The sequence below is a fragment of the Malus domestica genome, chromosome 15 (genome assembly GCF_042453785.1).
Source record: "Malus domestica chromosome 15, GDT2T_hap1".
Classification (NCBI taxonomy): domain Eukaryota; kingdom Viridiplantae; phylum Streptophyta; class Magnoliopsida; order Rosales; family Rosaceae; genus Malus; species Malus domestica.
Genome location: NC_091675.1, coordinates 38,376,008 through 38,387,674, shown reverse-complemented (window position 1 = coordinate 38,387,674; position 11,667 = coordinate 38,376,008). Strand labels below are relative to the sequence as shown.

The window sequence follows — 11,667 nt, the reverse complement described above, 5'->3', positions numbered from 1 at the left end:
CCCCCCCCTACACCCCAGTTCAAGACCAGAACGTCGACAATGAGTGCTGGGCTGGATATGGTTCAGAGCGAGAGAAAGAGAAGAGGGGAGGAGTCTTTTGGTGGCAATAATACTTTTGAAAGATGGCGGGTGAAAATGGAAGGGAAAGAAGATCCATCTGGTTTTTTTTCTTTTTTTTTTTTTGTTTAAATTTTTTTAGTTTATGAAAGTGTTTTTTTTTTTTTTTTTTTTTTTACTTTTCAAGTAATTAATTATAGGGGTAAATATTTCATTAAGGAGTGACGTGAAAGAAAATTAGAATCTCAGGGGGTGTTACTGTTACTTATCAAACGTGAAGAGGTTTTGTGAAAACATGATAAACCTCATGAGATGTTAGTGTAATTAACCCATAGGTCAAAATAAATTCAAATATATTCCCAATTAGGGTTGCTAATATCCACTCAACTTTCTTAGGAAAAGCTATAAATCAATATATTTGTTTGTAATATAGATTAATTAGTGAAACGACCTCAAGGTACACTTATCAATTAATTGTGTATCAGCAGGGATACGATTATTCTTCGGGTGTATGGCAATTCGAAGGATACGGGTATGTACCATGTGGAACAGCCAATGTCACCATAATGCAAGTGTTTGGGGGAAGCCCTCATGCAACAACGTTTATGCTTAGAGTTGGCCAAAATGGTACCCTTACATATTATAGGAGTGCTGTTTTGGCTTCAAACATGTACGACAGGTGGTTCAGGCTTAATGTGATCCATGATGCCAATGCTTCGCATTTAAAGGTTTATATTGATGGAGTTCTCAAGTTTGAGGCACCTGGTCGGGGAGGGACCTCGCATTATTTCAAATGTGGTGTCTACTCGCAGCCAGATGGTTCCTACTACATGGAGTCTCGTTGGAAGGGAATCAAAGTACTCAAGAAATGTGGATGATTGGTGCCTAAGGGTCTACAGAACCTTGATGACGTGCTGGTTGACTCGACGCCTCAATTTACATGCATGCAAGTGAAATATTATGTCGATTTACGTTTTATTTTTGCTGAGTTTGTGAAATGTTATATTTTGTAAGAATGACACTACTTGATTCTTCCCACTTTGCATGCTAGTGGTGACACTCACCACTCCATGATTACCGTTCGATGAATTTGATTAATCCATCTACTACACAAATCTGAAAATTTAAACTAATCTAATAATAATTAATATGGTGATGAGTAAAAATACACTCTTTATTTATTTAAATGAATAGCCTTGGCCTCCTTTCTCTCCTCTCCTCTATGAGATTGCCAATTTTGTGCCATAATTCTCCATATTATTAAAAAGAAAAACCGTAACCATGACAAGAGCACAATCATCCATGGTGGATGTCTCTCCAATACTATTTTAGGTTTGCAAGCGATGAGTTGAAGTAGCAAGTGCAAAAATAAATGAAAGGGGTTAATTGTTTTTGTATATACTAGTTAATTTTCAATGGCTTTTAAACTCGACTTGTTTATTATGGTGCTACCTACTGAGCAAGTTGTTTGTTTCCCCACAGTTCTTCTCTTCAACTAATGTCAATACAACAATTTTTTTTTCTAACCAAAGTCTACGTCACTTGCTAAAATTACCTCGCTTAAAATTGTCAAATATTGAATAACAGGATTCTAGTGTTGAAAATTTATAAGGCCTTAAACAAATTATCCAATATGTAAAAGGTTTCACAAAATAGTAGGCAAAGGTTATACCATTCAATTCTTCAGCCCGGCTCTAATTATACCAAACAATAAAAAATCTTTTAATCATTGGAACACTAAAATAATATAAAAGTATGTTTTTTTTAAATGTCATATAAATTTATACATTTTTCTTATTTTTTTATATAAATTAAAATTTTAAGGGATTTATTAAAACTACATTCGCGCACTGTCTTGAAGAGTGAAATGCACAAATCCGTTTTTGTCCCATTGGGTTTTTTGTTGGCAAGATTTTAGTGAGGCAGCATTATGCTTGTCCAACACATTATCAATATTTCTTAAATTATGCTCGATTTTTCTCCTTGGCTTTGGTTTTTTTTCACTGATTTATCGAGGCAAGATTGGTGAACATCCAAATAAAAGTGTTACAAATAACATTTATTATATGGCTGTTCACCTTAAAATCACCATTCATTCAACAAAATTTAGTAGTAGTAGTAGTACTTGAGAATGGAGAGACATATTTTTATACTCTAATTAAAAGTCCAATATATTAAACCATGATGGTTGCCGGAGGGGACAGGCGTGGCATTAGTTGGCGGGAGGAGTAGGCGTGGTGGCGGCAGCAAGAGGAGATGAAGCAGGGGCGGAGGAATTAGTAGTAGTAGCAGATGCAGCGGCATCACAGTAGCCTAGCAAAATGTTACCCTCCTCAGTCGTGAAACCGATGGAAGTCAGCATTGCAGGCCAGCAGTGGCGCGTAATAGTGGCAATGGCTTGGCAACAATCAGGCCCTATATCAGCCTGCCCATTCAGGAAAAACAGAACCACCTCATTGGAGCATGATTTCAGCTCCGCAAGCGCATTCCAGCAATCAACTAGCCCGCCATTTCCTTCACTTCCAGTTTTGATTCTCGCTGTGATGGGGATGCTGTAGGCTGGCTGAATGGGATCAATCACGTTCCTTGCTGCAAGCGCATAGTTTGCACCGGTGAATATTAGGCATACTGTCACCAGGAGAGCTACATTTTCTAAAGCCATGGTCTTACTGCTAGAACTACCACAGATGAAATATATGTATGTATTTGTTTTTCTGAAAATCCAAATGTGTGAAGAAACTGTTGGGGCTTGGGAAATAATTTATAGTGGAGATTGATCCGGTGAGGAAGCAGAGAGGGCTACTAATTATTGATTAAGGAGTTAATTAATATCATGATCATGGAGTTTGATAATTTAATTTTGGTGTTTGATTAATATTCCAGGAAACGGTTACATGTGTAACTTACGAGAAAGAAGGTAATGAGCTGAATGCCGATGCCTGATGGGTGTTGTCACCAAAGACCTTCCCCGATTGACAAAATGTTTTCGCTACTGACACTTGAAAAAGAAGCTTTCAAGATCTCGTCGCTTCGGTAAATCATTTGAGCCCCTGATACATGTTCGGGTGACTACAGAAGTGTTAACCATAGGTCTTTGTGGCGCTCCGGAGATCCTTGGATGTTTTGATATAGCCACGTCGTTTTTATGCTTCTTAGACTAAACATGTTTGCTTTAAGAATTTGATTAAACATTCTCCTACAATTTTGGTGCAATGTGTATCTTAATTTACCCATTTTGATGTACCTAAATTACATGACCTGCCATAGCCTTTAACAAATCAGATTTTGGTATCCAGTTTCTTCGCGCCAAAAGAAAGGAGGTTCCTAGATTCTTGCTAATTGATGTCTCAGAGTTTTAATTCGAGAAGAATACTGATTGTTCAAGATAAGAAGGATGTTTTTTGTTTTTAGTACATCGATATTTTTACACTAAGAGGAAGAGGAACACTACTACAAAAGGGACTATCATTGGCGATCAAAAACCGACAAGAAACACCAATTAATGTCGGCTATATGGTAATAATCTGACATTAAATAGTGCAATGTCGAATTGGGTTAGCGACACCAATACTACCTTCACGGAAAGGGTATTGATGTCGCTTAGACCCCTTAATCCGCCACCATGAAGCAAAGTAATATAAAATAAAAAGAACAACAGCGTCGCTTAAAAGAGACATCGTAGATTACGTTACTTATAAGCGACATTAAATTTTGACATGATGACGCTACTAACCGACATTAAGTAACAATTAAACAATGGGCAGCCTAATATGGTATCGAATTCACTATCCACGAGATTCGAACTTAAGACCTCACACTTTCAAATGAAGAGGAATACCACCAAACCGTAGTACTAAGTGGCAAGATATGAAGGATTTGAACTTAAAGATATTAATCTTGTTAAATTTTAGATTTGATTTACAATAGCTCACGTTTCTCATTCAATATGTCGATTTGGAAAACAATTTTCTAAAATTAGAATTCACTAGTTTTCAATTAATATTGTCGACAACGATAAGCTTCTGAAATCAACACCCCTATGATCAAATACAAAATCATCAATGAATTGTTTTACTGAACTCATCGTATTGTAAGTTTTAATGCCCTCTTTTCATACTAAATTTGTAACGTACCAGGAGTTTGGTACTTTAGTGAATCTTATGTTGACACATATTGATTGTTGGGTCATGAAAATATGAATTTAGAACGTACCGGACATTTGGTACGTAAAGTTTTTATTTTTGAAACGTATACTTCTAATGAAACATTATACAATGTGTTTGAGACATACCTTTTGTTTGGCATGTCTCTATGTTATTTTGACAAGTAATGATCATTTGGTATTAAACTTGTTGATGCACAAAACCGGAGGTCTTGGAACAACGTAAATCCGACCGTGAATCTGCAAGAAATGTAAATAACACAAAATGTATCGTGGTTCACCCCCAAGGTTTGGGCTACGTCCACATTGATTATATATTTATCTGAGGAGGAGAGAGCTCTGAGAGTGAGAACTTTGAGAGGGGATGAGAGGGCTGAGAAGGCTCCAGAAATGGCCTCCCCTAATTGTGAGGGTGAGGGGTCCTTTTATAGAATAAGGACTCCTTACTTATTACATATTTGCCCCTTCCTTTATTACATAATTACATTTAAGTCTCCCGAGTATTTATACGAGGTCTAAATACGAGGCCCTAAATATGGTATAAACAGTAGTCCCCTAAGTCTTCAGTCAAGAGAGTCTTTTGGCTGGAGACTTGAAATTCAGTCCATGTGTGGGCCGAAGTAACTAGATGTTGTCTTGAACTGATGCTCGATATGAGGCAATGCTCAATCTGAAATGATGCTCAACTAGAAGTAGCACACGCTACGAGGCTGCTCGGCTCGTGGCTTACATTGCCTTGGTTGGCTCGGCTTGTGGCGTTTGAAAGTGAGGGAGTCCCTTTTATAGAATAAGGGCTCGCTTTTTAATACATAAATAATGGGCTAAGTCCCCCAAGTATTTTTCATGAGGCCCAGTTGAGGCCCAATATATGGTACATAATGTAGTCCCCCAAGTCTTCGGTCAACAGAGTATGTTGGCTGAAGACTTCAAATTGAATCCATGTATGGGCCGAAATGGTGGTTGTTCGGAGGCGGTATTTGTATACCCTGCACTGAAGCTTTGCAGGTGAAGCTTTGCAAGTGAAGCTTTGAAGATAGAGCTCTGTAAATGAAGCTTTCAAAGCTAGAGCTTTTGTAAGTGAAGCTTTTGAAGCTAGAGCTTTGTAAATGATGCTGTTGAAGTTAGAGCTCTGTAAATGAAGCTTTTGAAGCTGATTAACATGAGTGATGCTCATGAATGTTTATGTTGATTGACATGAGTGATGCTCATGAATGTTAACATGAGTGATGCTCATGAATGTTGACATGAATGATGGTCATGAATGTTTATGTATGATTGTTATGAGTGATGCTCATGCATGTTTATGTATGAATGACATGAGTAATGCTCATGTATAATTTGGAGTACTGGGCGTACTTTTGATCAACTGGTTGGTGGTAATAGCGGCAGGTTGCCGAATAATTTTGGAGTACTGGGCTTACTTTTAATCACTTGGTTGGTGGTAATAGCGGTAGGCTGCCGAATAATTGTGGAGTACTGGGCGTACTTTTGGTTACCTGGTTGGTGGTAATAGCGGCGGGTTGCCGAATAATTGTGGAGTACTGGGCGTACTTTTGATGACCTGGTTGGTGCTATTTTGGGCTTATAAGCCTTCGCTCTCCACAACATGCCAGCCCATTTATTTTGGGCTTTGCCGTTTTTTTTTTTTTTTAAATTACCCTCTGATGGGGTTTATACATATTACCCTCTAATGGGGTTTATACAGATGTCTCCGAAAGATAAAAATAAATTACATCATTCTGGTGGGGTGTTTATTCCTTACTTTTGCAGTGTCCCCATGTGCTTCTGCAGAAGAAAGCCTTTCTTTTGCTTTCTGCTTTTTCTCGGTTTTTTATGCTTTGCTTTCGCTTTTGTTTCTATTTTTTTGCTTTGTTTCCCACTGCTTTTCTTCTTTTCTTTTTGATTTGCTTTTGCTTATGCTTTCGTTTTTTCTCAGCTTTTTGTAATTATCTTCGAGACTGATCGAGTAGTGGGCCTTCTACTGGCATCGCTTTGATTTGATTCCCAAAACTTATTGCTCCCTCTATTTATATCAAATATCGGGATGGCAAAGTGGGACCTAGGAGTTTAGTGAGGTTGAAGCTTACTCTATCAACATGATGGGATGATTTTTGCAGAGAGAGATAGATCTGAGCTTCACACAGTACTCTTCCCACGTTACAGACCCCCCATCGTCACCATATCTGGATCCATGGTTCCGAGCCTTGTGTGGTCAACTCCTCTTGAGCTCCTAAAAATCGTCCATTTTTCAAGGTAGGAACCAGTCCACTGGCCTGCTGGTTTGAGAGCCTGTTGTGGTCATCGTCGTCGTCATCGTTAGATCGAACTAGTGACTTTGTTAGATGCACAAGACCCCAATCTTGCTTGATCACATCCAAAGAAACCAGTTTAAGCACCCCACTCAAAGTTGTAATACCGGTTTCTTTGGCGCACATAAGGGTGGCCCAGTCTGGTCTCTAACCTGGAGGTAAGAAAGGGAAAATGGCCCATGTAAAGCTCCATCAGGGTCAGCCCCAAACTCCATATGTCACTGGTGTAGCCGTCGTAATTGCTGTCGTACGTATCTGGGTCGAATCTCTCCAAGCTCATGTAAGCACAAGTTCCGACGTAGGAGTTGCAGGCGTCCAACGTCCGGCACATGATCTTGCTCACTCCGAAGTCAGCGATTTTTATTTTACTTCCATGAGACTGTTTACTAGATGATTTTGTGGGAGTGGAGGTAGTTGACGGTGGACAGTGGGATTTTGACCGAGCCTAGGTCAAGGACAGCCCAGCCTTTGGAGGTCGTCGGAGAACCGGAATCGAGCACCAGTTCGTTATGATGTTGTGATGGAGGGATTGTCACTATGCTCGGTGTGCTTGGTTGTTCTCCCCTCTTGGGCCCTTACCAACCTCCAGGATTCACCGTCCTTCAAAGCTTAGGTGTTGGACCTTCTTTCTAACCCACCCCTTTAAATATGTTGGAAGTCTTCATGATGATTTGCTCGGATATTTGGAACTCCCGCAACAACAAGCTTTGGAATGACCGCTGTGATTCTCCATATTTAATGGTGACATGGTGGCAACAATTTTTGTCAGAAAACACCCCCTTGCTCAGGCCCCTGGCCAAAATCCTGGTCCTCCCAAATGGACAACGCCACCCTCAAGGCGTTTGAAACTTAATTTTGATGGTGCTTGGCGTGGGGAAAACCTTTTGGGGGGTGTGGGTATCATTGTAAGAGACGACACTGGGATTTTTCATGGCGGTTGCTTGCCTGAATTTTCCAAATGTGTCATCCCCTCTCCATGCGCGCGGAAGCCTTGGCAGCTAGGGAGTCTGTGGTTTCATCTGAGCAGGTTGTTGGTCTTGCTGGAAAGGGGTCCGCAGAGAGCTTTCTGCCGGTAGACCACGTCCTCAAACAGGCCCTCGTAGACGGCTAGAACTTCCTCTAGGTGGGTGTTGTTGACAATGTTCCGATCTATTTTCGCCTGTAGACCGGGGAGCTTCGTGGCGGCGTGAATGGCGACTGGGTCACATCACATACAGCCTTCAGCGATGCCGCCAGAGTCAACTCGGTGCCTTTACCGATGCCATCGGAGTCAACTCGGTGCCGGGGGTCGAGTCAAAGAGAAAGAAGAGAGTGATAATGAAAGGGAATGAAAAGCTGTAGAACTTGGAGAAGCAGAAGAAGTGTTGATTCTGGTGGTAATTGTTGAAGTGTCTAATGAGTTTGTTGTTGGAATTTGTGATGTTTGCATAACTTCCACATGTTTTTTTGGACGGTTTTGGTTGTCTCTTGAAGAAGCAGAGAGATAAAGATGGACTTTTGGCTTCACAGCCTTCCCTACTTAGTGTGGCGGAGATTTGAGCATTGGGGTTTTTAATTGTTTTTGTAAATTCACGGCGGAGGTGAAAAATTGGGAGAGAACCGACATAACTTTTCATGTCGATTTCCCACAGACGGCGCCAAATGTTGATGCACAAAACCGGAGGTCTTGGTACAACGTAAATTCATCCGTGAATCTGCATGAAATGTAAATAACACAAGATGTATCGTGGTTCACCCCAAGATTTGGGCTACGTCCACACTGATTATGTATTTAACTGAGGAAGAGAGAGCTCTGAGAGGGGATGAGAGGGGTAAGAAGGCTTCAGAAATGGCCTCCCCTAATTGTGAGGGTGAGGGGTCCTTTTATAGAATAAGGACTCCTCACTTATTACATATTTGCCCATTCCCTTATTACATAATTACATTTAAGTCCCCCGAGTATTTATACGAGGTCTAAATACGAGGCCCTAAATATGGTATAAACAAAACTAACCAACTAACTTGTACGTTAATTAATGTTATGTTGACACATATTGATATTTTGGTTCATGAAATAATATTAATTTAAAACGTACCAAACATATGGTATTTAAAATTTATGTTTTGAAACGTACCTGTCTGATAAAACGTTATACAGAGTGCATTTGAAACTTAACAATTATTTGGTACATCTTTTTACATTATTTCGATGAGTAATGATCATTTGGTATTAAACTACCAACTAACTGGTAAATTAATTCATGTTAATTTGACACATAGTGATTGTATGGTTCATGAATAAGATTAATTTAGCATGTACTAGATGTTTGGTGCATATTAGTTTTATTATTGGTACGTACCCAATTGATGAAATGTTATATAATGAGAGTTCTAAACGTGCCTTATTTGGTAGGTCTTTTAACGTTATGTTAATTCAAAATATACAAATCACTTGGTACATAAGGTGCAGTTTTGACAAGAATTGGTACGTAAGGTGCACACCACTCCAAGTAAAAACATAATGATTTATTACCAAAAATTGCTTTAATTTACAACTGCTTGTGAGCAAGAGAAACCTTTAATCTACTAGTGACGACATGAACAATACCAATTTTTCAAGTCCACCATCACTGAATCATCACTATGTACTTCAAATGCAAACTCACTTGATCGGCTGATGTGCCAATGCCTTCCCACCTCCAATAACTTATCCAACTGGTTCTCCCTTTCAAGTCCACCATCACAGAATCATCACTTTGCACTTTTGATCCTTCCATGATGCGAGATATATAAGCACACAAATTAAACCCTCTTTTTGTCAATTGTAGTAAAGAATGTAAGTAGGGATCGTTCTAGGCCGGGGATTAGGAGGGATTGCTAAAACACTTGAAACTGACTCAAAAACGTAAAACAAACTTTAAATCACTAAACTGGACTCAAAGAATGCAAAACTAAACTATAAAACACTAAAACAACTCAAAAGACTCAAAACAGCTCAAAACAAGCTAAAAGACTCAAATCTGCCACTAATAAAGAATTTGGACGAAAACAGGTTGTAACTTGGTTCAAAACACTTAAAAACACAAACAAAATCACTTTCTAACCAATATGACTCAACAAAGTAAAGGGGGGGGGGGATTGATTTTGATGAATTTGAAAACAAAACAAACAAGTCGTACACTAAACAGATTTTTGGATGAATTTGGTTAAATTGAATGGATGGAAGGCTAGCTAGGAGGTTCTTCTCCACACATGTCACACTTGCATACAAAGCGATTTCCAATTGCTTTTCAATAAACCATGAATTCTCAACGCCCCAGATTAACCGTGAATTGCACTAATTAACCCTCAGATTTTCCTAAAGTTATTGAATTGGATGATTGCATACGACAACCCAAAGTATTCCCCACAAGTTCCCTACATGAATTGCATAGTAGAGATACAAGCAAGAATCATTAAATTCTATGAAAATCATAAGCATTGACGAGGCACTTGTTACTATGAATTGCATGAAACTTATGCCAAGAATTTACTTAACGCAATTGTGATTAACAACCTTAACTACTTGTGAATATAAGTTCATAACGATTAGGTGAAACTCCCTTATATCCTAGCATTAGATTTATGCATGAAAATTAAGCGTGCACTCTCAACCAACACACACAAATCAGTTTTAATTCATATAGATAAGTAAATTGAATTCACAACTTATGAAATACAATTAGAAGTAATCAAATCATATTGCAAGCATAAACATGGTTTCAAATTCCCCCCTAGCTAAGGGGGGTTTAGTTTCTCATACTTACAAAGCAAAGATAAACAAATTTAGACATTGAAAACAAAAGAAAGAAAACACCTAAACGCTCCAACGATCCTAACTTGAATGGCATGCACGTCCAAGGCTTCTCCTCTTTCCTCTTTGCTACGGCACAAGGTTTTGGGGACAGGTTTGGATGGTATTTGTATGGAGGAATGGATGGGAGATGGTATGGTGGTGTTTATGATGGATGGGGAGTGTGGCAAAAGAGAGAAAGATGGCTAAAAATGTGTTTGTAACGTAGTGTATGAATGTGTAGATGGGTTTGGCTAAAAGAATGGATGGAGAATGGGTGGTGTGGCTGATTGTGTTTTTGATGTAGTGTAATGTGTAGTGTTCTTCCCTTCACTCCCTATTTATAGAAGCTCCAAAGCAAAGAATCACTCAAGTGGCTTCAATAAACAATACAAACAAAGACCAAAATGATGCACAAACAGCTAGTTTACATGCTCTTTTATCATTGTGTCTTGCCTTTAACAAAAGGCAATCATTCCTCTCTTGCTAATTCAACTCCCTTGTCGCTGTCCATGTGCCTTCATTCTTCAATTTCTGATGCATTTGCCTCGTATTCCATCCCTTTTCCACATGTACTAGTTGTTAGACAACTTTCACACACATGTTTTGCATCATTTCATCTTGCAAACATCATCTTTCGGCCACTTTACACCTCTACACACATGCTATGCATCATTTCAGCTTGCAATTATGTTTGTAGTTGCTGAAAATGTGAATACATCTTGTAAAGCAATCCAACAAATGGCATCTTTCACTTCTTTTCCTTTCAAATTGTTCCTTAAGTGTATGTATCTGCACACTTCCACACTTCAACTTCATTATTCAGATTTTTGCATGTGTTGAAACCCTTTTTAAAACACCAAAAACGTCCATCCCACTTGCTCCATATGCATGCAATCCATTTTGGCCCAAAATTGCTCCAAATTGCACCAAAATGCACTTTCTTTCCAACTTTGTTATTAGGACCTACAAACACACGAAAATAGCTTAAAACACTCTTATAAGCAATAACTAACTAAGTAAATGCAAGAAAACATGTTAACTAAGTCGCATAAATATGCTCCTATAAAATTCCCCCACACTTAGCTTTTGCTAGTCCTCGAGCAAAACGAAACAAACAAACAAAACAAAGTAAACAAAACACATTCTAATCCTTCCAACATTTGCCTCATGGATTTCCAATGCACATGACATGTTAAAAATCATTATTCCCACAGATTTTAGTTATCTTCACACTTGAGCACATACTTAATCACAGTCACCACTTACTAGTTCACATTTAACCAATTAAAATGATGTTTTGAATGTAGTAACATGCCGTAGAGAAT

The 11,667-nt window shown here is 38.8% G+C and overlaps 1 protein-coding gene across 1 annotated transcript; it reads right to left on the bottom strand.

The window, feature by feature from the left end:
* Positions 1-2,269: 2,269 nt before the first annotated feature.
* Positions 2,270-2,719, bottom strand: LOC114821385 (egg cell-secreted protein 1.2-like). Its single transcript, XM_029093465.2, has one exon. The coding sequence runs from the start codon at positions 2,717-2,719 to the stop codon at positions 2,270-2,272; it is 450 nt and encodes a 149-aa protein (XP_028949298.2).
* Between the last annotated feature and the right edge of the window lie 8,948 nt (positions 2,720-11,667).